At 40.6% G+C, this 25,280-nt stretch overlaps 1 protein-coding gene across 2 annotated transcripts in view; it reads left to right on the top strand.

Annotated features, from left to right (window-relative positions):
* Positions 1–25,280, top strand: part of WDR7 (WD repeat domain 7) — a 3,592,087-nt gene that overhangs the window by 3,049,802 nt on the left and 517,005 nt on the right. For both annotated transcript variants that reach the window (XM_044074906.1, XM_044074897.1), the window contains one exon: positions 4,058–4,207. In XM_044074906.1, coding sequence (XP_043930841.1) covers positions 4,058–4,207 — 150 coding nt within the window. The remainder of the gene's footprint in view (positions 1–4,057; positions 4,208–25,280) is intronic.

Here is a 25,280-nt window from a genome sequence, read left to right as displayed (position 1 = left end):
GAGAAACTTACCCTTCCATCCAGCTGTTTCCACTGAGTTAACATTTTTGACCTGGAAGACTGCCCTCTTACTATCACCTCAGACGGAAAGTTTTCTGAGCTTCAGGCCTTCATCTGTGTGGAGCCCTTCATCATCTTCCACCCAGGCAAGCTTTCACTCAGGACTAACCCTTCCTTTTTTCTCATAGTGGTAACAGATACCGCATTGAATCATTCCATACATTTGCCTACTTTCTTCCCCAACTTTCAAAACAAGCCTTTCTACTCCATCTTGCAGATCAGTTATGAAAAGCAATCAATCATACGAAGAACAAATTGTCCCCCACATAGCGCATAGAATTGACTGGATGTCAGATAGATACAATTCAACAAATTGCCAAACTTCCAACTACAATAGCCCAGTGGCTAGGATGAGTAGACTGATGCTCTGTTTGTTAGGCTCGATGGCTTTTGCTTTTACCTTAGTACCATTAACAAGATATTCCATGAGAGTTTTGCGGTGGTCACTGTCTGTCCAATAATCACAAAGCGTTCATCCTAGACACACCAGAATCTCTCTCACTCAAGTATGCAGAAACCATGTAAGATGGTGGATAGTTTTGCCATCAGTGGTAGAAGGGAGATCTTTCTGCTCACTTGTTCCCCAAGTCGCAGTAACCACAGATGCTTCCCTTCTAATGGGGGTGGGGATATTTCAGAGAGAAGACAGTTCAAGGGATTTGGTCACCTGCAGAGGACAAACTTCACATCAGTGTCTTGGAGATAAAAGCAGTCCTCCTAGCACTGCAGGCATTTCAGGACTTCTTACCCAAAGGTGTGATTTCCACCTAGATAGACAATACATCAGTGGTATGGTACATCAACAAACAAGGTGGAACATACTCCTATCCTCTTTGCTGGGAGGCCATTTATGTCTGGCAGTGAGTGATGTCTTCCTGTTGGTTTCCTGAAGAAACTCAAATTCCTGGGATGTCGAATATACTAGTGGGCAGGTTGAGCAGATGTATCCTATTGTCTCACTAGTGGTCTCTCAAACAGACAGTGGCATCAGAGCTCTGAAGCCACTGAGGCCAACCTTGCTGCGACCTCTTTGTCTTCTAACTAAACAACAAATGCAGCAGTTACTTTGCCCTCATTCCTCCACAGGGACAGTCACTGAGGATGCTGTAGTACACATTTGGCCCCCCAGGTCTCCTCTGAGCCTTTCCACCGATATTGCTTTTGACAAAGTTTATACAAAATGTTATGAGGTGCAAGACCAGGGTGATCCTCGTTTTGGACAAGACAAGTATGGTTCCCCTTCCTTTGGCCTCATTTGCTGTACCTACCTTGGGTGCTGGATCCCATTCTGGATCTTCTGAATCACCCTTCTGGAATGCCTCTACCAGATCTTCAGATCCTAAAATTAACCACATGGTTTCTCCAGTTTTAATGACAGCTAGAGATGCCAGGCTGTCTTATTCTGAAGTCCACATAATCTTTTATCAGAAGGAATCCACAAAAAAGACTTACAAGAGTGAATAGAAAAGATTTTCAGTTTGGGCGTCCTCAGAAGGATTGGATTCCTTTTCAGCCTTTCATCGATACTGCAGTTTCTCTCAGAACTCTTTCAAGAGGATTCCATTTATTTCACTGTAAAAGTTTAGGTGGCTGCCATTTCAAATTTTCACATAGGCTGTAATGACTCATCTGTTGCTTCTCTTCAGATATCTAAAGTTTTCCTCAAAGGAACTTTTTTGTTGAGACCTCCCATTCGAGAGACAGTTCCTCCATGGGATATCACATTGTTACTTCAATTATTAACTCAAAAACCTTTTTTGAGTCTGAGACCTCAGCTGACTTAAAGTTTCTTTCTTGGAAAACTATCCTTTTCATTGACATTGCCTCTGCTAGACAAGTTTCGGAGTTACAAGCACTCTCATGCAAGCCACCTTTTTTTTCTCATCCTCCACAGAGATAGTGTGTCACTGAGAATGGACCTTTCCTTTTTCCCTAAGATGTCATCTGAAACAAATTTAAATCAACACATTGATTTGCGTGTATTTTTTCTGAACTGCTCGACCAAAGATGAACACATGGTTTTCATACATTAGATGTCCAAGGACAGCTGAGAGTTTACTTAACACCGTAGCAAAGATAATAGAAAGTCAGAATAGCTGTTTGTCTCCTTTTCCAAACTGAAACAAGGACAACATGTATAAAAAGTCACACTTTCTGAGAGGCTGGCAGACTGCGTCTTTCATTTATAAAACTCAAGGACTGCCTTTGCCTTCAAAACCTAAGGCTCACACCAGTAGAACAACGGCTATCTGTACAGCATTCACAAAAAGAGCTCCTGTTAGTGACATCTGTGCAGCAGCAACTTGGTCAACAGTTCACACCTTTGTATCTCATTATAAGTTAGATGTCCAATCCAGAGCTTGCATATCCTTTTGTTCTGCCATTCTCGGGAATGTTCTTCCTTGAGTCCACCCAGGTTATTTTAGGCAGCTTGGAAAACTGTCCCATATGTTGAATTGGACGAAAATGGACAACATCAGATACAATAGTTATGTTCTTACTGTAACATTAGATCAGTGTTGTCTTATTTTCATTCAGTTCAACATCCCTCCCTCCTTCCATCCTTCCAAATTGCCATTTGCATCTTCTGGGGCTCAGACAGACCTCAACTAAGACCCTGTCTGTTCCACATCACCATTCTTAAACATGGAACACTTTTAGATTATTATTCCATTCTTTAATGTTTGGCTTGTATAATTAGAATAGCAAACTCGATCTGAGGTAAATCAGTCAGAAGGAGGGAACTGTGGGTAGGGTAGGTGTCAGACTCTGGGATCCAAAGCTCTGGTAGAGGGCACTGAGGTTGGATCTGATTGGATCCATCAACCCAAGTCTTAAACTTGATGAAAATAAGACAACACAGGTCTAATGTTGTGGAAGTACATAACTGTTGTTTACTCTTCAGCAACCTTTTGTGGCATACCCACTGAGATGCCTTGCTGTTGTTTAAGAGAATCACTTTGTCTTATGTTTTTTCTTGTATCTGTTTCTTTTCTAATCATCTTCTTTTGGCTGTTCCCTTTAGGGGTCACTTAAAACTATAATAAATTTGACTCCCAAGAGCTGCAAAATATAAACACAAGCTAAATGCTCACCCAGTAACTGTTTTTGTCTAAGTGAAATTCTAACCTTTCTGAGAAGCTTTTTCCATACCCTCTCTGGGATTGAATTGAAGCTTTGGGATCTCAAATTCTCCTCCACTGTAGCTGTCCCGTTTTCCAAGAATAACTTGTACCAATGAAGTCAGTGACACAACTAGCATATTTGTCAGTGTATTTAGTACTAGTGGTAGTAGCTTATCCTGTAGATGGGCTTTATCCTGTCTGAGTTCTTAGCTTGGTGGTGTTTCTGTGTTTCTCCCCACAGCTTTTAAATGTGTGGCACTGTAAGTTACTTCTTGAATGGAATGGAATATGACACAGCAAGAACCTTCTGTTGTTTTTCTTTTTCCTTTTCTCGTTGCTTTGCAGCTAATGCGTAGTTCCATGTTTGTATGAAAATGATGATGTCATTTAAGAACTTTGATTTTCCTTATTCTAGCTGTTTCCACTAACTTAGTTACTTTCCTTTTTGTGCATTGCTACTGTTATGAAGAGCAAAGTACACCTTCATTAGCTGAGTGGCTGTACCTTTCTGTAAATAATCTTTAGCTTGCAAATTCACTTGACTGTTGACTGTGGGGTGGGTTCATAAGAAAAGCAATAATAAGTTAATTTTGGCGGCTAATAGCTCATTCTTTACCTTCCATTATTGAAATAAAAGCATAATTTCTAACTTGTTAAGTAACCAGGATACACAGGGATGCTGTAGCAGAAAGTGTATCTAAGTAAAATATGTCATTTGTATGCTAGTTTAATAGGTGGCTTGCCTTTTCAGTTAATCAGCAGTACGAAATTCAAACATCATTATTATTATTGCCTGCAGTAACCTAGTAAGGTAAGAATGCTGCATTTAGTATCGAATTATCTATTAACGGTGTTATTTAATTAATTTGCTAGGTTCATAGGCATACAGCTCTTGCAGCCAACACCCAGTCTCAGCAGAATGTCCACACCACCACCCTCGCACGAGCTAAGGGAGAGATTTTGCGAGTAATTGAGATTCTTGTTGAGAAGATGCCATTGGATGTCGTGGAACTGATTGTGGAGGTAAGGAAACGCTTGGCTACACTATAGGCACTGTAGATCACCTTTTAACATTGTTTTTTTTTGAGGTTAAGAAGATTTGTACCTAGCAAGTTATAAATGTTTCTATGGTTTTGATCAAGGGAATGTTTTCTCGATGCTAAAGAAAATAATATTTGTGTTGCATTAATTTAATCTGTAGTCAGAAAGTAAGAAGCTTCTTTTTTGTGGATTTATTAATGGAATATTTTTGAATGTTACACTTATTGCTAGGCTGTGTATTTCAAAGCTGAGTATTTCTTTCTGTCCCATCCTTCCTCATATGGCAGAGATGATGGATGTTGTCACGTTAATGGAGGAATAGATCTAGAAGTTTACTGGCAGTATATTTTGAGTTTCTGAATGTGATTGTCAGGAGTCTTGCATCACAGATATTTGTTCCTGTAAAACATTACAATGCAGCCAGACATTGAAACCTGTTGAGACTTTACATTTTGCTTGTCTGTTGATAATACATTATAAATGCAATGTAAGACAACATGCATCTTTCTTTTCATTATTTATGGATGGTTAATACACATAGTGAAATAAATGAAACTTGATGGGAGCACCAACACTGACATTTAAGTAGTGGTGTAAAATTCACCATCAAAATATGTAATGACATTTGTATACCTTATGTTTTATCATATTGCCCTGCATCTCAAGTATACCCTTCCCCAAGGAGTTAGACTTCCTGACAGATAAAGCCTGTTACTGAAACAAAGCTGCATATCTACCTCTTTTTGGTTTAGCTTCTTCATGTATTTATATATGCACCTAGTCCATCACTTACACTGTACAGTGGTTAGTAATTCTTTATCTGCCCATTTTTGTTTCCTTTTTCCCATTCTTTCCCTTTGTATCATAATGGTGATTTATTTTATGTTAATATACTTAGTTTATGCTTTACTTTTATTTGTTGTTGTACTACACTGTAATTTATATCTTACCTTTTCTCTTTTTTAAGTTTTCTTTAAGTTTTAATTTTTAATTTCTTGTAGAAATGTAACAGTTGATGTGAACAGTCTTGGTGTTCAAAGGGTATTTGTAATCTAAAAATTATATAATTATTACTTAGTACCACAGATGCTCCTGTTACATCCAGTGCTATATGTATGTAATTTTGTTGCTGTTTCCTTGCTGTTGCTTACCCAAAGTTCTGCTTAAATGGCTGGTTAACCCTTATGTTCCATTTACCTCAGCCTGTACCCAAGGATAAAGAAGACGACAGAGGAGTAGTTAGGCCATTTGAAATCAAGGTTAAGACTTCATTCCCCCATACACACACAGAAAAAAAAATTTTGTTTTTGAACAGGGATGGGAAAAATGTCTACACAACTTTTCACAAAAAATATGAAACCAAGATGTTCAAAAGCATGTCCTGACAGGGAGTTTTATTGAAACTTTAAAGCATTTTCAGAATTAATCATTTAACTGTTATGTGATGCATAACCAAACACAATACAGCCTAAGCAATTTAAAGAAACCAAGTAAATAAAGCAGAATTCAGCACAATCCACATCTCTTTGCAGGTACAGTCCAACTGCCAACAGCAGTATAACAGCTTAAAGTATTAATAGCTTGGTAAATATGAACTACAACACAGAAAAACATGAATTAACTGTGGCTATCGCATAAAGAGAAGAATTATGACCCAAGGGAGAAGCAGCTAACATATACATCCTGACCTTTCTGGAGGTTGGCATAATGGTTAAGGTGTTTACCTTACAAACACATGGTGCAAGTTTTGATTTTCACATGGGGTAATTGGCTAGGCTTAAAATGGCCCACAAAGTAAGTTAGCTTAGAACTAATATGTTGTTGTCTTTTGGCTTTTCCCGGTTAGGCGTCGCCACAGCGGAACTCCGGTCCGCTAATGATTGGCAGTAGATTTTGACGAATGCCAAGGTGCCAGCTCGACGTTCAACCTTCAATGAAGTCACGTCCATTTACGCATGTCTTTGCCTAGAACTAATATATGAATCCTAATTTGCAGTCATCTGCAAATTTACTCAACCAGAAAACATTGGCATTGACCATGACTTCATAGAAGTAAATGCCAAAAAGGAGCAGTCCAAGGACCGATCCCTGAGGGATTCTACATGTGTCTGGCCTCTTTGTAGAGGTGGGCTCCCCAATTCTAGCTTCCTGGGTCCTGTCTCTGAGCCATTTGGCTATCCGCTGGGTGTCGTATGGGTTTGTACCTAACCTCTTGAGTTTTTCAACAATGCCTGAATGGGGTATTATGTCAGATGCCATGGCCAGGTCAGAGAAAGCAGTGTGAACCATTTTGTCCTCATTTATTCCTTTGGTGACCTTCTAAAAGAAGTCTACCATGTTGAGTAGGCATGACCCTGCCATTGATGAAACCAAACTTGGTTAGGTCCAGTGTCTGGAGGTTTGCTAGCATTATTAATCATTTCCATGATATTTCTTCCCATGGCTTTTTATATAAGACTAGTGAGACTTCTGGGTCTGTAATTTCTACGGTCTGTAGATGACCCACCTTTGTGCAGAAGGATGACTGTTGCTGCTCTCCATTCATGAGGCACAGAGCTTGTTTGAAGACTACAGTTAAATAGCAATTCCAGGTGACCTGATAGGTCACTTTTCATGCTATTTAGAAGGCATCATGGGATATTGTCTGGGCTCACTGATGCAGTGTTCTTGGCCTTAAGCATTAAGGACCTGTTTCCTAGTGATAGGAGAGAGATTTATATTTGGTGGTATTTCCCGAGGGAAGCTTGAGGGGGAGAGAGGGGTAAATTTGGAGCTGAACATGTTGGCTAATAGGTTTGCTATATGTTCTGACTCAGTATAGGTGGCTCCATTTAGAATGAGCTCTGCACACAATTGTGTATTGCCTTTGAGGTTGAAGATATAGCTAAAGAATGCCTTGTGGTTGTCCTTTGCCTGGGAGGCCAAATTTACTTAAAATCTGGCTTTGGTAGACTTTATTTGTTCACTGAATTGTTTGTTTAGTTTAATGAGAGTGCTTTTATCCAACTGGGTACTGCACCTCATCATTTTTGCCGTGACTTTCTTCTTTCTGTTATACAGCTTATTGATTTTGTGATTCCACCAGGGTGGCTTATCTTTTGATTTAGTTCTGTACTTCTTCCTGGTGGGTACATCTGCCTCTTTGCAGCTGTTAACATGCTTGTGTAGGGTTTCTGTGATCAGTTCTGCATAGGCAGCAGTGTTCTCAGGGTTTATGGGGGCTTGAAAGTTTGGCAAGTTATTACTTAATAGTAGGAAGCTAGCCTTGGAGTATTTCCTGCATATTCTTGGGTTAGCTGGGGTTCAGGGTGTATTTTTACTTCAAAGGAGACCATGTTTTTGTCTGACCTTACCAGGGAAGACATTACACTGGGGGGTGTGCAGCACTTATGTGATCCATTATAGTTGCACCTCTGGTTGGTGTATTCACAATCTCGTCCAGGGAGTTTGTGTTTACAAAATCCAGGAATCTCTGTCTCTGTATGCTTGGTGTCGTATAGGATTCCCAGTTAATACTGAGGTAATTAAAGTCGCCCATGAATATGGCATTGGGTTGGATGGTGAGTGTTTCCAATACGTTTAAGCACATGGCATGGGTTTCCTGGGTCATAGGGGAGGGTCAGTAGCTTGCAAGGAAGTGGTACTGGATTTTGCCTGTGGTGATTTGAACATGGAGTAGCTTGAGTACATTGTCCTGTTTGACCAGCCTTGAGGTACGTTTATTTTTTATGTATTGTCTCAGTGACCACACAGACAACAGCATTCTCTAGGGTGAAGAGCACTTCTAGGAAGGGGAGTTTTTTGTTTAGACTCCTAGCATTGAGCAGGAATACCTTTAGATTTTCTTGGTTTTAATTTGCTATGTCAGAAGTACTTTGAGTTGGACATTGCCTAAAAAAGGCACTATGAGAGAAAGACAATGTTGTAGCTAATATTTGAATGCCTAGAGGTAAGAGGTGCAAACCATCCCTGGCAGAGCAGTGTGATCTGTTGACCATCTTCTTCCATGCTGACAAATTTTGCACCCTCTTAGAATGACACCAGAAACTAAGCCAATTATTAAAGTAAGACATCTTTTGTTCATATTGTGGCATCATCCTTGGAGAAGGTAAAATGCTGCTCAATGCTAGGCTCATACTAGCCTGGGACACGCATTCCAAGAGGTGCGCTCCATGATATTGCTCTTCATATAGTCTAGGGATGTATGTCTCAGGTAATTTGAACCAGCATGGACTATGGCTGAGTCATACTGGTACTTGTGTTCCAGTGACCTGAGTGTGTGCCTAATTTGGTGGATCCTAGCCTTGATAAGCAACTGACTGCGACTTTCTCCTTACTCAGCCTGGTTAGAGGGGACATCATCAGTGTGTCTCATGATGGAGTCTCCAATGACCAGAATGTTGGATTGTGTGGTGGCTTGCTTTATGGGCTTAGAAGTAGAGCCTCCATGATATGTGGCTGTATGTGTTGATGTGGATGTTGTTTTGAATGAGTGCATTCGGGATTGCTGAGGGTATTTGTTATGTGTACTTCATCTAGGAGGTCTTTAGGTTTTAGAAATGTTATATTTAAGTGCCTCAGCATATGTAGGTCTATATATCTGCTTTGAATTGTGTGTGATGGGTATGCAGTGTGTGTGTTACTGATAACCTTATTGACATTAGGAGTACTTTTATGTGAGAGCGTTGCATCCAGTGTCATTGTGTAAATACATCTCTCACATACCGTATCAGTTTGTTTGAGAATTAACTAGTTGTCAGTAAACATGAGGTGATTTCTACATTACCTCAGGTTGCCCATATCCACCAAACTGGTAACGGAGATAGTGGGATAGTTCACATCCATGGCAACAGACCCTTTTTACTGATTAGATATTTGGAGTAACAATGTAAAGCAATGTCAGGAGTATCCAGTTTGCAACTCTGGGGACATTGCTTCTCACTGCAAACTAGTTGTCCTCTGTACAGTTAGGTATTGGTGAAGTTTCAATCATGTTTTTGCAAGAAAAATGTCACTCAAGGTGTCTGTGTTTGTGTCTGTAAAGGGCACTGCAAAACACATGAGAGGAAACTTATAAGTAGATCCTGAAGATTTAAGGATGAAGTCTTTAGGCAGATATTCTGAAGTTAGAAACAAATCAACCAGTGCAAACTGAAAACAAAGAATTAGATTGCCAAGAATGATGAAAAGAGGGGAGTCGTGTGAATGGCTACTGCCTGTCTACTACTAGTGCTGGTCTCACCACAGCTTCATTTTACTGGGATACAATGCTCCTTTGCTTCTTCTCTCACCAGAAGCAAAACATTAGCACCAATCTGCAGATGACAAGCGATCCACAGCCTGTTTGGTGATCCACAATTTTGTCCCAGATACTGCAAGGGTCTGTAAGTTTGTTGTAGCCTTTTCCTGGTAGATGCCTTGAATAGCAACCAGACCAATCAGGAACATCAAGTACAGACACTCGCTGCCTAACCAGAAGCAGTCAGAAATCAATGCACTCTGCTCCTTCTTTCACAAGGGACAGAATATAAGGACATATTCCAAGCTGTCACTTATGAAGCAGTTATTAGGCTTTCCGGTGATCAGCAGTCTCCAGGAAATAATGTCCCCGTGCTCCTTCTTTCACCAGAAGAAAACAAAAGCAGTAATCTCAAGATGACTACTGAGAGGCAGAATGTGACCTCTCCAATAATTAGTGGTCTTGAAATAGATGTTGCAGATTTTAAAGGTAAGAGGGAAGAAATTGGGTTACTATCCTAAGCATTGCAGCGTGCACTAAGCAGTTAGATATGACAGACGGGGTAACTTAAGCTTTAGCTGTCTAAGTGGAGAACCACTAATTTTAAAATAGCAAGATAGATTGAAAGGGGTGGACACTTTGTATTCTGGTTCTATGACATACAGTGGGATGACCAATAAAGAAAGGAGATATGTGGTGAAATTAACGTAAGGGGCATGCAACTAGAAAGACAGTTGAGTTAAAGAACACAGCAGCACCAGGGTGGGAAGGTTGGAAAAAAATTCTGTCCGACTCACAAGAGAGACAGCTGTGGTCTCTTTCCTAGTTTTAATATGCAATTAAAAGCAGAATACAAGTAAAACAGTGTAAAGAAAACAAATCACAATATACTAAACCAGAAGAAGGCAATAAGGTAATTTAAAATACAACAAAGCAAACTAACCTTTCCCTCACAGCAAGTTGTGGCAGAGTCTGAGTGAACTTTTCTAGTAAAGACATACATTTCTGTTTCAGGCTTTATTTTCCTCAGAAAATGCACAATAATAAAAATCCTGTTATTCTAGCAACCAAGTTTAAACATTATAAGAGCAATATTTAAAACCTGTCCATATTTTTGAACCTTTGATCCCACTATTTTAGGCTTTGTCCCTATTTCTTGTGCTAAGAGGTTGTGAAGTATGCCCCCCATTACTGCTTTCATGAGAGACTGAGATGTAAATTATTTTTTTTCAATAAACAAGAAGATACAAGTAATATAAATTTGGAGGGTGTGGGTGACTCACCCCCACAATGGGGAGCCTTCACCCCCTACAAAAATATTTAAATTTCAATGAGCCTGATCATCAAGTAGTTTAATCTTCTGTGAGTCACAGTGGACGTACTTAACTATATCCTTGTTTTAAAATCAAAGATGTTGTTGTTGTTTGTCTTTCGGCTTTTCCCGGTTAGGGGTCGCCACAGCGAAACTCCGGTCTGCTAATGATTGGCAGTAGATTTTTACGGTGCCGAGTTGCCAGCTCGATGCCCAACCTTCAACGAAGGCACGCTCATTCACGCATGTCTTTTGGAACGCCACTCAACCGTAGGGAGGACATGCAGACTCCACACAGAAGGCACTGCCCGCACTCCGGCCGAGAATCAAACGGGAGAACCTCTTGCTGTGAGGCAGCAACGCTACCGCTGCAACACCGCGGATCTAAAATCAAAGATAATATACATTAAAATTCTGCTCGGCTTTCCTGTATTGCTGCTTATTAAGTAGTGTAGCTGCATTGTTTGTTTTCTTTCTTTAAGTGTCCTGTATCCTTTCAGTAGTTTGTCTATGTGTGCACAAGCACTTGACTGACTCCAAAGTAAAACATTTCCCCAAGTGATTCCTTCAGTAGTATGTCCAGTTATACACAAGTATCAAGATGAAACATTTCCCCAAATGATCCCTTTAGTAGTGTACCCAAGTATATATGCAGAAGCACCAAAGTGAATAATTTCCCACAATGACCCTTTGAGTAGTTTCTACATATATACACAAGCATTTCACTGACTCCAAATTAAACATTTCCTCAAAAACCCCTTCAGTAATATGTCCATATCTGCACAAGCACATCACTATCATCAAAATAAAAAGACTCCCCCCAGTGATACCTTCAGTATTCTGCCCATGTATCCAGGCATGCACAAGCACCAAAATGAAACATTTCCCCAAGTGACCCCTTCAGTAGTCTGTCCTAGTACACACAAGCACCAACATGAAACATTTCCTCCAACAACCCCTTCAGTAGTCTGTCTATGCATACACAAGTACTCAAATGTCATCAAAATGAAACTTTTTCCTCTCAAGGAATGACCACTTCAGTAGTCTGTCCAAGTATGTGTGCACAAGCACTCAAATAACATCAAAATGAAACACATTTCCCACAAGTAGTGACCCCTTAAGTAGTCTGACCAAGTATGTCTGTACAAGCACCAAAATGAAACACATTTCCCCAAAGTTACGACCCTTTCAGTATTCTATCCATGTATGGACAGACACTTCAGTGACTCCAGAATGACACATTCCCCCCAACAACCCCTTCAGTAGTTTGTTCATGCCTGCACAAGCACCAGAATTAACCATTTCCCCAACAACCCCTTCAGTAGTATGTCCGAGTATGCACAAGCACCAAAATGAAACATGGCCCCCCCCATCACCCCTTCAGCAGTCTGTCCAAGTATTGACAAGCACCAAAATTAAACATTTCTCTCAATGTTCCCTTCAGTAGTTTGATCATGTATGCACAAGTATGCTGCTAAGTAACCCTACATTCCTCAGAGCCTTGTTATTTTGTTTCTGCCCACTCATTCTCTCTCCCCACACACCAAATACTCCCACAGCAAGTGATTCAATATCCAAAGCAGGATATCCGTCAACTCACAGTGGGTACCAAAGATTTAACTAAAAAGACTGCCTTTATTTCACTCTGGCAATGTCGCTTCTACCTACACAGACACTCACAGGTCTTTTGAGGACAGTGTCCAAGCAAGATGACATAAGCATGGGTAGTAGGCTCATAGGAGCTCCTCAGACACCCATTTAGGATGTACACATTGCCGTACCCTTAAAGGGGGAAAAATAGATATGCAATTCAAATTTTTTTTTTTAGTGTTATGTCTGCAAATTGTGCCCTTGACAAGAAAGCACCTGGGACAATTGGCCCTTTCATTCCATCTCAGCTGCGCTACTAAAAGATGGTTATTATATGAGCTAGTTATTGGCAAAGAGGAAACTTTGTAGCCAATTCTCCTTAGGCTTTCATTTTAGTCTTGCAGTTAGCTCAGAGGAGTTGGGCTATGAAGTGTTAAGCTACTTCCTGAAATCTAGGGTTCAATTCCTTAAGCCTTCATTTGTCTACTGTGCAACTCTCTCCAAGTTATTTTTCCAGATATTGCTCCCAAATTGTCCCTGGGGTTTACTTGATTAACAAGTAAAATTCTACCTATTTTCAGATTATTCACATAATATATTTATTTATTTATTTACGTATTTTTTTTAATTTCTGTTTGTTAACTGGATGGGTGGACTGATCCTAGGGCCCTTCTCAGACACAGCTTGGATGTAGTAAAACAAAAAAACTACAATCAAAATAAAAATAAAAATCAGAACTAATTTTGGCATAATTATTTCAGAAATTGTGACATAGCAAAGTACAATGTTTGCAAAATACACAGACAAAAATAGCATAACATTATTTTGTGCTATTTACAGTGTATAACAGATGTGATCATTTAAAATTATCTTAGTTGTTGGTTATTTAGTGTTTTTAGTGACTCATTTGTATAATATTTTAGCATACAATACAGGACACCATGAGTACTAGAATAGGTTTTGATCTTTGTCTTCTAGAGCAGTATGTAATACATGGCAAGTTAAGCTTTACAGACATGCTGCATGTTACAGCAAAACAAAATGGTACACATCAAGCTTATTGTGCTTTTAAAAAGCTTGAAGTTGCTAGCTGGAATGCATGTTTTACTAAACTGTATTCTTCCAGCCTCCCTAGCTTGAGGTTTACTTCTGAAACACCAGTACAAGTGTTCTAAAGTTTGAATGCTAACTGTTGTAGTTCTGCAGTGATCCAACGCTTGAACTCCATTAATGCTAGGATAAATGTTAGCTCTTTTCTGCCATGTAATATAGTTACTAAACTATTTAGAAACAGAGCATTTTAATTATTAATAGTCAACACTGTACTGTAAGCTATTTTATAATAAGAAACTGTACCCATTTTATTTTGTGAGCTTTTAAGTGGTGCTAAGTTTGACAGGCTACTGTGTGTTTGTGTAAAACAGGTTAGAATACATTACTGTGGCCATGGATTATGATAAGCAGACATCTGATGTGTATACAGCAGTAGCATACCTAGAGTGGGGTGAGAGGAGCAACTACCCCAGGTGCATAGTGTTGAGGGGGTACAGTCAGCTGATCCCGATCTCTCTTTAATACAGTACCAGCTTTTAAAAGCATTCTCAGCTTTTTTTCTCCAGACTCCAACTAAGCTAAACTCAGTAATAACAATAGGAAAAGTGCTTAATGAAAATGGTAGCTGTTTGATATTCCAGGACTCGTTAATGTGAGTCCTGGAAAAGTGAGACTGAATGCTAAGTCTGAGAATGACTTTTCTTAGAATATTTCCTTTTCTCCAACATATGGTGATCTCAAAGTTGATATATATATATATATATAAGGTTTGGGGATGGGGGCTTCCCCATTGCAAAAACAACTTTAAAGAGGAACAGCAATGTTCAACATTCTGTGTTTTCCTGACTTTATTTATTTATTTTTTGTAATTGTGAGCTCACATTTATGAGTCCCAGAATTAAAATAGGAAGCCACTGAAAACATTCTTCTGCTTTTTGGGTGGAACTCATTATACAACTGTATGGAATAATGCAGTATGCTAATTCAAGTTACCTTTTCAAACATTATTCCTACATCTGTAGAAGCGTCTAAACCATCTGCAGGTCACTGTTGTGTTGTCATTTATCGTCTCAAAAAGTGATTGCAGATGATTGTCAGTGATGCTGCATTACATATGAAAATAGCAGTAGTTTGATTTGGAAAGAACTGTAAGACCACCACTATTAGTGTGAGTTCTAACTACAAAACAGAAAGTACATGCTCAGTATATCTCACAGACTGACATAAATCATCTCAGTATTAAGTAGAATGTATGCAGACAAGTTATGCCCACCATCCTTCTTTTAGTGACCTTAATCCCTGATTGTATTCCTTTGGTGAGTACTTCCAATATTTTGTTTTAAACAGTAATATTACTAGATGCCCTTCACAAGGAGAAAAATGTGCTCATCACTCACTGACTTGTGACCACATTAAGCTTTGATATAAATGCTTTCTTTTTGTTAAGTTAAAATTTCAGAACATTAAGGCATTTGGCACAAAATCCAAAACATTAAGACATTTGGCTGAATGGATTTATCATTCCTGTTGGGCTTATGGCTGAGCAGATTTATCATTCCTCTTTTCATTTGCAGAATATTTATAGTCAGATATCACAATTTCTTGTGTAAGAATTATAGCAGTGAGTGCATTCCTACAGATCAGCAGTACTGAAGACCCAGAACATAATTATACTTGAGGATGGAGGTTCTGTGTAGCTGCTACATTGAGAAAAAAAATGTCGCCTTTACTGCTGTCATACCTGTATCATATTTATCCATACAGTCTAAGTCAGAGAGGTAACCTTATTTGGGTAGATATTTCCTTAAGGTTTTGAAGAGTTTGCTTCACATCTGCTATAATTTAACTTAGTGGTAGGATAATCTGTAATGATTAGGAGGCAGGAAAAAGAGATTTTAGGAAATAGAACCATCATTCTTGGGAGGTTGTACACTGTTGCAGTAATACTTGGTGAAAGTAGCAAAGCTCCAAATGTATGCCAGATATTACCTAGTTTAATTGACAGAATAAAACATTTTTCTAGAGGAGTATCACATGCAGCTGCTTGATTGTGAATACATTTTTGGCCTTTGTTTACCATTATTAGCAGCAGAGGTATATATTTTTTCAGCAGTTTCATAAGTTATCTTGTCATGTCTTTGATACTGTCTTTTATTTGTTACTGGTTGTACTACTCATAATCATACAATCTTTAGCTTTCTCTTGGCCAGGCATAATTTGACTGATATTGCCATTTGGTTAAGAAATTGTTTTACATACTACTACATTTAAAGTTTTAATCATTTTTAGTGACCCCTCTAATTTGCTTTACAGTTAAGAACAGTTTTAAACATTAATGTGGCATATTTCCTTGTGCATTCTACACTTTCTGCCCATACAGGCACTTAATAGCTGTAATGGTTATATTTCCTCAGAACTATACAAGTTACATTTACAGTTACTGTATAGTTATTTGGTTTTAAGTGGATACTTCTTTTCATTGTAAATTTGCTCAGTAAAGCAATCCATTGGTAAAATGATGTGAGCAAGTGCCTCCTCCTCTTCTTTTGAACAGAAGGGTAGTATTCTGTAGTGGTTCATTCAGCATCCCAGTGAGTTTTCAGCCTGTTTCTTTTTAGTTTAAAGGTTTTCAGTCTGAGAAGTTTTGTGTTAAAGTTTTTGCTTAAGTGGATGTGACTATAGCTGTTGTAAGGAAATAACTGTAAAATAAGTTAACTGTATATCTTAAGGTGTGCAGATTCTAGTTTGGAAGACAGCAAGAGAAATTATATGCTAGTTAACATTGTTATTAGGTGTTGGAGTGTGCTGATAAAGATTAGGAGAGGGAGAAACTTATGATTATACTTTGAACGAGGGCCTGCAGTAGTCAGAATATTAAGAAAATCCTTTAATTGCCACCTCATTGCTTTTCTTTAAATTTTGTGGTCACAGGAAACATAAGATGTTCTTCATTCTCACAGCTATAGTAGCCTATAGGTAGTGTCCTGCCAGGGACGCAGCACCCTACCAGCTTGACAAAGTTCTAACTCCCCTCCTTCTCAATCACACAAACTGCTGATAGGCTGTACCCATTTTGGAGGGAAATTTATCAGCAACCAGAATGAGGATTTTACTACTGCTTCAAGGATAAGCATCTGTCTGGCTCCAGAAGAAGAGCAGCTGGTCAAAAGCTTTTGCCTAACAAATAACACCCCATTTGGGTATCCCTTTCTCTCATAAATATATATATATATATATTTTTTTTTTTACAAGAAGTATTTTTATTAAATTATCATGTGTGACATAGACAATCTTACATTTATATAAATAAGTCATAGCGGTACAATCTCAGTTGCAAACATACCTTACAGACTGTGCCAACACAACTGTAGCTGCAAACATTATACATCACTTTTAATGTATTCAGTCATTATCAGTCAACCATTACACAGCTCATTCAGATATTCAGATTCTGCCCTCTTTTAAACATTGTTCCTCCTCTGCATGTAGTGGTCCCACATTTCCCATTTTTTCCTGTGTAGTTTACTCCTACCCTTTTGTAAAGATCCCAGTTCCAGTTGTTTTATCTCTGTTACTATCTTCATTACTGCTTGTAATGTTGGTTTAGACTTTGATGTCCAGTTTCTAGTTATTGATTTTTTGGCAGCCATCATAGTTAGACTCAACAAGGCCTTACTATGTCTTTGCAATTCCAGCTCTGTATCATAGCTCAAAAAATCATTTCCCTAGTCTCTCCAATTTGCTCACCCAGCATGTCTGACAGAGCAGTCTGCAGGGAATTGTTAAAGTCAGCCCACTTATTACACTCCCAGAAAATATGTTCCCAGTTATCTCTTTCTTCCTTATCACATCTCCAACATTTGCTGTCTACTTGAGGAAAGAGTCTTTGAAGCCTTCTTGGGGTATAAAAATATCTATGTAAACACTTAACAGGCAAAGATCCTAAATCTTCTAAATTTTGTTGCATATTTGGGAGACATATATATATCCCGCATTGTTTCTTTGTGAATTACTTATCCAGTCTCTCTTCCCAATTCTTCCTAACCTCTTCTGATTGATTCTTAGTAATCATGCACTATTTTCTATGCTCTACTGATTATTCCTTTCTTAGCGGCAACTTCTTTTCTAAATTCTATTAAGAACTCTACCAGTGCTGGTCTTTCATTTAAGACCACCCCCTATTTCTTTCACTTTGCCTGTATTCTGATATCAATCCTTGATGTGGAAGGCTATCTCTAACCTGCAGTCCAAATAAGTTATTGGCATCTTCCCATTCTATTACCTTTCCCTCTCTAGTTATTTGCTCCCAATACCTTGGTTCCTTTGCCAGTTTTTTCCAATATACTCCTGCCCCCTCTTGCCTATTGTCTGTATCCCTAATTGCAGTCACCCCTATCAGCAGAATCTCCTTTCTCCATTCCCGTATTAGCTTAGTTCTTAGAGTACCTTCTGCGACTTTATGAATATAATATTCTGCATGGTGGTTGTTGTTCTCCTTAAAGGTTTGCATCCAAAATCCCAGTCTCCCTGTTACTTGAACTTCCCTCTCTTTCTTCATCATCTCTTTCCATTCTGAGTTATAGTTTTCTGCTTGTGTTATTGTCTCATAAATATTTTTATTGAATATTTGTGGATTTTTTCCTGATCTACATTAACTTATTAAAAAAAAACAGCTGTCTGTGATATTCCACTTCAAAAATATTGGCATTTTGTCAGGGAGGTTTCTTTTGTGCTTCTGCACTGTTTACTTGGCTTATTCTACAGTTTTGTGTGGAAAACTCTGTATGAAAATATTAAATATTTGGGCTGTGCTGATGATCCCTGCTTTTTTACCAGCTCTAGAAGATACCTTTAATGCTACCTGCATGGCTCCAGATTCATGCATTGCAATTACAAAGAAAGCTGATAAGCAGTATAGAGTCTCTTGGTATTGTAAATGTCTTTATTCTCAATCTTCAGTTGACTCTGCTTCAACACCTTAGAATAAATCTTTGGCTTCCTTTAACCCAGTACCTTCTGATAAGGAGGGCAAGTGGGTAGACAGACAAGGTAAGATGATGTTTGCTTCTGCTGTGTTAGCCTTTAGGATATTGAATTATCAGGGTTATATGTGGACATTTGTGGTAAAAGGTGGTTATAGTTTGGAAGAATATGCTACTTCATTGTCTCTAGAAGGTAGTTCGCATTTGAATCAGATTGTTTCTAACTTGACACATTTTGAAACACGCTCTGAGAAGTGTGTATGATTTGTGCTGACACTGTGTTCTCAACTTCTTCTTCTTCTTCTGTGGTGTTGAGATTTGTTTGGTTGCATAATCAGAATTTTTCTAATTATTTGAAGTCTGAAATTCTTAATTCTCCACTTATAGTGGATCTGGCATTTGGGCCTGTGGCTACATAGTTTCTTAAACAATGGGACAGCAGAGGTAAATTGAGTTTCTAGGATTTATCAGGTACCCAGCTTGTACCCTAACAAGGCAACCTCTCAGTTATTTAAGAAGGCAGAATAAACAGAAATCCCAGCTTAACAATGAGCAAGGCCCCAAAAGAAAATGGTAGGATGATAAATATTCCAAGCCAAATAAAAGAAGTAACTTTTCCAAAAAGAGTCAAGCACCAGCTAATAAATGACTATGGGGTGAACCTGATCACTTTATCCACACCTCTTGTCCCATTTTCCATACCTCTTTTCACATCGACTGACCCTCAGCTCCTTAGCATGGGGTTAAAAGACTTCAGACAGATGGATGTTAAAGGTGATTCCGGAAGAATTGATTTGGCAGTGGGTGGAATCTGCTCCTCCTTTCAGGGAAATCCTACTGCATTCACCAAACTAGACAGACCTGTTTTCACCAGTGCAACAGCATATGTTAGAAGTAGTGGGTCATAGAACCAGTACCTGCAAATCACATGGACAAAGGTTTTTATTCCAGGATATTTTTGGTAGTAACGAAGGAACTCACATGAGGACCTGTGATAGATCTGTCTTTTCTCAACCTTTCTGTGAGAGTTCCAAAATTCAAGATCTTTACACTACAGTCAGCGCTTGCACTGCTTCCAGAACATTGTCTCATGGTATAATACTAGATCTCAAAGACGGTGATTATCACTTACCCGTTACTCACAGTTTCAGGAAATGTCTAAGGTTTGGCATATCTGGATCACATTATCAGTTTTCTACATTACTCTTTGGCTGTCCACTACACTTGAGTGTTCACAAAGTGTTTAACCCCAGTGGTGTCTCACTGCAGATTGCATAGCATCCACAGTTTTCCTTATTTAGATGATTTGCTTATTTCTGTAAAGTCTTCTCTCAGATGTTTGGAGTCAATAACAAAGATGTCCGGCCTCTTGTCACTTCTGGGATTTTACTTGCAACTGCAAAAGTCTCATCTTACACCCTCTCACATAATTGTCTTTTGTGGGGGTCTGATAGATACACTCAGGAAAAATGCCTAAATTCAAAAAGAAAAAGGCAATAACTTACCAGCAAGTCATTCTGAGAGTTTTCTCAGTAGCTTCAGGACCCTGCAAGAGAATTTCTCAGGACTCTAGACCTCATGGCATCCATGCTCCTCATGGTACCACTCACCACGTTACATATGAGAAAAATCCAGTGATACCTGAAAAATTGTTGGTCTCTGCACTTATACACATTGGACTTTCAGATTACTGTACTGGTGTTTGTGGGGTGAGAATTGCAGTTGTGGAGGGATCATATGTTTCTTGATCCAGTTTTCCTTTTCTCTCTTCTAATCCCAGTTCAATCTGTTTAAATGGGCTCTTTGGATTATTCTTGAGGTGCACTTTCCATGGGAGTAAAAGTGCAAGGTCTGTGGAACTCTTCACATATGCCAGAGCAAACAAATATCAAGGAAATGCTACCAGTGATTCATGCTTTGAAAACTCTATGTCATCTGTAGGCTCCAGAGCCTTTACAGGTGGTTATAGACACAACAGCAATGTGATATCTCCGCAAACAAGGGGTACAAGGTCATACCCTCTTTTGCTTGAGCAAAACATTGCGGCAGGCAGGCAGTCTCAGCAGTTCAAGGACTGACCCTTACAAGTGGAAACTCAATACAGCTGTGTTCCATGACTTGATGTTGGGAACACTTCAAGTAGATCTGTTTGTCTCCTTCCAAAACAGACTACTAGGAAAATTCTGTTTGAGATATCCTTGCAGTAAAGCATGGAGAACAGATGCTGTGTCATTTCCTTGGTCGGAAATGTTCCTATATTCTTCAACCTTTCCAGTGATTTCCAAGTTACTTCTAAAGTTTCAGAAAGAATTACCAGAAATCATTGTTATGACTCTCCTTTGGCTTAGGCAAAATTGGTTCTCCCTTCTTATGGAATTGGCCAAAGCAATTAACACAAGCTTCCTCACAGACTATTCACACAGCTGAAGGGGAGTTTGATGTACTCCATCATCAGTCAACTATAACTGACATCCTGGATGACTCAATTTTAATACTTTTTAGGCAATTTTTTCATGAGGATGGGCGGCAGATACTAAAAGAGGCAGAAAACCCACTACTAGAAAGTCTTATGTTGGCAAATGGAAGAGATTTTCTAGTTGGTGCCTCACCAGTCACAGGAGCCAAAAGGAAGGTAGCATCTCTGCTTCTCAAATATTTGTGTGACCTTCTTAAGATTGCTTGCCATATGCTTCTATCAAGGTGCTATCTCAGCTTGTCTAACCATGAACCCTCCTCTTTCTTCTATGTTTTTGGAATAACAGTTTCTGAAAGGAGTGTTACACGAGACCCACTCGTAAGCAAATTCTGCCTCTGTAGGATCTCTGTTGTGTTCTAGAAAAACTGATCTTAGCTCATTTTGAACCTGCCTTTCAGGTGGACTTGCTGTTTATTTTTTTTGAAAACTGTTTTACTTGTTGCTCTGACATCTACAAGGCAAGTATCTGAGTTGCAGTCTCTCATGGTGGGTGTACCCTGTCTTGTTTTCCAGTGGGATTGGGTCGCTTTATGCACAAATCCTTCATTCATACCTAATGTTTTCCTTATTTTACCCTTAATCAAGTTATCAGTCTCCCAGTTTCTTCCCAGAGCCAAAAACAAGAGAGAACAGATTCTAAATGCATTGGATGTGCACAGGCAGCTCAGTTACTTCACTGACAGAACCAAGTTCTTTAGGAAGGCTAAACAGCTCTGTTTCCTTTGCCAAGACTGAGAAAGACCAAACTATGTCTAAACAGACTATATCCACATGGTTGACCTCTAGTATTTCTTTTTTGCTATTCCCACCATGGTAAAGTTAAGGCACATTCTACCAGGGTCTTGTTCTTTTTTAAACACCTTTATTAAATTATCACTTCTGACATAGGCAAACTTGCATTTATATAAAAGTAATCAAACCATATTATCAGATGTTAAGTTGTCTATCTCGCCTTCATTCTTGCTGGATGGGTTCGGAGCCGACCTCGGCTCCGACTCGGCCACTCTAAAAGCTCGAGAGTTGGTTCCACCGGCTCGAGGCTCCCCTTATATCCCACAATGCTAGGCGAGAGTTACCTTAGATCTCGTTTGCCGCTACAGCGATCGAGGTGTTGGTTTTCTACCGGTTCTTGGTAATTGACTTTCTTGTAAAGTTAGTTTATTAAAACCCCTTTAATTTTAATATTTATACTTATTTCCCTTAGTTTAGAGGAATTCTTATCCCCTTTCTTAAAATTCCTGTTTTTTCCCCACAAGAACTTAAGTTCTTCCCTGGGCCTACAGGCCTTTTTCTTTCCCTAGTGGAGTGTGTGTGTGTTATTTTTTCTTAATTTAAAAACCTAGCTAGTTGTTTTATTTTAAGTTAAACTAGACAGGGTGTAATCAGTGTGTTTGTGACTGTGTGTGTGATTACACCTTTGAGATGTCTAAAGAAGCAAAGGTCTCCGGATTCAAGAAGTGTGATGCGTGCTGTCAGAAAATGTCTCTGACAGACGCTCACACTTCTTGTGTCTACTGTCTGGGACCTTTGCACCTGCAGGACTCCTGTGCTGTTTGCCATGGCTTCAGCCCCAGGGTCCTGCAGGAAAGAAAAAATAAGTTCATTTTAAGAGGCTTACTCAAGCCAGAGGATTCCCTTACTGTGTCTTCAGGGAAGCCCTCTAAGGCATCTAGGTCTTCGGCTCCGACAACTGAGCCGAGACCTAAGGTTTCTAAACCTCTGCCTGCATCGGCTCCGGCTGGAGCCGATGAGTCTCAGTCCACAGTTTCTGTGGTTCCCTCAGCTCCAGCTGGAGCCGAGGTATTAGAAATTCCCGTGTCGGCTCCGACCAGACCTTCGGAGCCGACAACTAGGAAGAGGTCCAGGTCACCATCCCTTGGCTCCGTTCATTCGGCTCCAGGATCTCCCCTGCTGTCTGAACGGAGCCAAAGATCTCACTCCTCTAGGTCATCGAGGCTGTCGGATCATGACCTTCAGAGGGTAGTGAGTCGACTTCTTAAGTCCGAGGCACTGGCCCAGATGCTTCAGAGCCCGACTCATCAGTCGATGCCTGCCCCTGTCCAATATATTCCTCCTTCGACTCTCTTGAGCTCGGAGCCGGGTCGTGTCGGAACCGAGACTGTGATAGCGTCGGAGCCGATACAATTGTCTTCGGCTCCGTCGTCGGCTCCGATTTCTTCCTTGGAAGAATCTCGGTGCCGGACTTCCCTCGTCGGCTCCGAGGGGGTGAGTGGCATCGGACCCTTGTCCGACCCCGCTCTTCCTCTCGGAGCTTCGGCGCTGGTGAGTTCGGCTCCGACATTGGCCTCTGAGCCATCACTGTCGGTGCCGAGGGGTTCTCAGCTTCGGAGCGGGGACCTCTGGCTTTGCCTGACAGGGGTGCTTTCGAGGTCATGCGGAGTGTGTTAGAGCCTGGCTCTACCCCACAGTCGGCGCCGTCCGCCCCTCCCTCTACGGTGCCTCAGGTCAAGTCGACTCACTCCCTCATCCCGGACCGCAGAGAGCCAGCTCCTCAGGAACCCCTGTGGGATCTCATCCTCTTCCGAGGCCTCTCCTGACTTGGCAGAAGAGCCCCCTCGGAAGAGGAAGTGTAAGAGGAAACACATTGACTCACCTGAGTCAATCACATCTGATACAGATTTAGATGATTCCGAGGGTTCCCCCTGTTCCCCTTCTGAAGATGTCTCTTTTGCAGACATTCTAGAGATCCTGAAGCAGAGGGGAAATTGGCCAGCCCTTAACCCTTCGGAGGATGAATCTGTATATCTTGAGGCGTTTGGCTCTCGTCCTTCCACCTCCTGGGTGTCCCCCCCCTTTGACCCCCTCATGCAGGTGGTTGCTAAAAAGGCATGGACGGCTCCTGATTCAGTGGACCCCACTCCCAGGAGACCCTCCAAATTCATAATGGCACCAGCAGACAAGCAGTTCTTGACAAAAGGAGTTTCTGTGGATGCTATGGTGGTAGCTGCTGCCACTAAGAAGGAACTAGCTGATCCTTCAGTACCTGTCCATCCACCTAACAAGGAATCTAGGTCCATGGACAGGTACGGGAAGCGGATGTTTTCGTCAGCGACATTTACTATGCGTTCGCTGAACTACCTGTGCCATTTCACTCATCTTCAAAGGGACTTGATTAAAGAAGCGAGTGACATGTTGAAGGATCCTACAGCTGCGGGGTTTCAAGATAAAATGAACACTCAGCTGGCTACCCTTAACTCCATAGCCAACTCCTCCATGCGCCTCCTTTCTTATGCGGCTGATGGAGCGAGTAGGTCCGCAGGGACAGGTGTGGCCTTACGTAGGCATGCCTGGATGCGGCTATGCAATTTGCGGACCCTTCAAGATGTCTTTCACTAACTCCCGTTTGATGGATCATCTCTCTTTGGTCCTCAAGTGAAAGAAACCTTGACTAGGTGCGAGACTGATGGCAAGACTCTTTCTGCCGCCGGAGTCCGTTTTCTACTCCTTCTAGGCCTTACCCCAAAGGCCAGAAAAGTGGGAAAATGTGGTTCCGTAAACAAAATCAAGGGACTTCGCCTGACGTCGTTACCGCCAGAGGCAAAGCGGGAATAACAATGGTAGACGTCACCCTCGAGGCAGGGGCTCCGCAGAACCAGGGCAATCGAGAAGCCTTCTCTGATAAGCCCTTTCAGCATCCCTGAGGTGTTGCCCGCTGCCCACCTTCGGAGGCAGTCGGGGAAGGTTGTCACTGTACCCAAAAGCCTGGCTATCCCTGACTCAAGACAAATGGGTACAGTCCGTCATTTCGAAGGCTATTCTATCCCCTTTCTTCGCATTCGAAACAATCAAAAAATCCCTTCCAGATGTTCCACCGCACAAAGGGATCTAGCGGTTTTGGAAATTTCAAAACTGCTTGCAAAAGAGCAATTCAGCCAGTTCCAGCAGACCAGCAAGGATCCGGAATCTACTCAAGGTTCTTTTAGTTCCAAAGAAAACAGGGACTGGAGACCAATTTTGGATCTCAGTATCTTGAACAGATCAGTCAAGAAAACAAGATTTCGGATGGTCACGCTGCAGTCCATCCTTCCCCTATTGGGAAAAGGAAACTGGATGTGCTCTATAGACCTTCAGGATGCGTACTATCACATAAAAATGAACAGACGCTCCAGAAGATTCCTCCGCCTCAGGCTGGGAACCAGTCATTTTCAATTCAGGGCCCTGCCCTTTGGTCTCACCACTGCCCCGGGTGTTTACCAAATGCATGGCAGTGGTAGCTTCTCACCTGAGACGACAAGGATTCCAGGTGTTTCCATATTTGGACGACTGGCTCCTCACAGCTCCCACCAAGCATCTCCTTCTGATGGCCAGGGATTACACTTTTCGCATTTGTCAAAAGTTAGGCATTTCAATAAATGCGAAAAGTCTGTTTTGTCGCCTTGTCG

This window comes from Protopterus annectens, chromosome 1.part1 (assembly GCF_019279795.1).
Source record: "Protopterus annectens isolate FY-2018-M chromosome 1.part1, PAN1.0, whole genome shotgun sequence".
Taxonomy (NCBI): Eukaryota; Metazoa; Chordata; order Ceratodontiformes; family Protopteridae; genus Protopterus; species Protopterus annectens.
The sequence above is the reverse complement of the archived record's forward strand: the minus strand, read 5'-3'. Positions and strand labels throughout refer to the sequence as shown.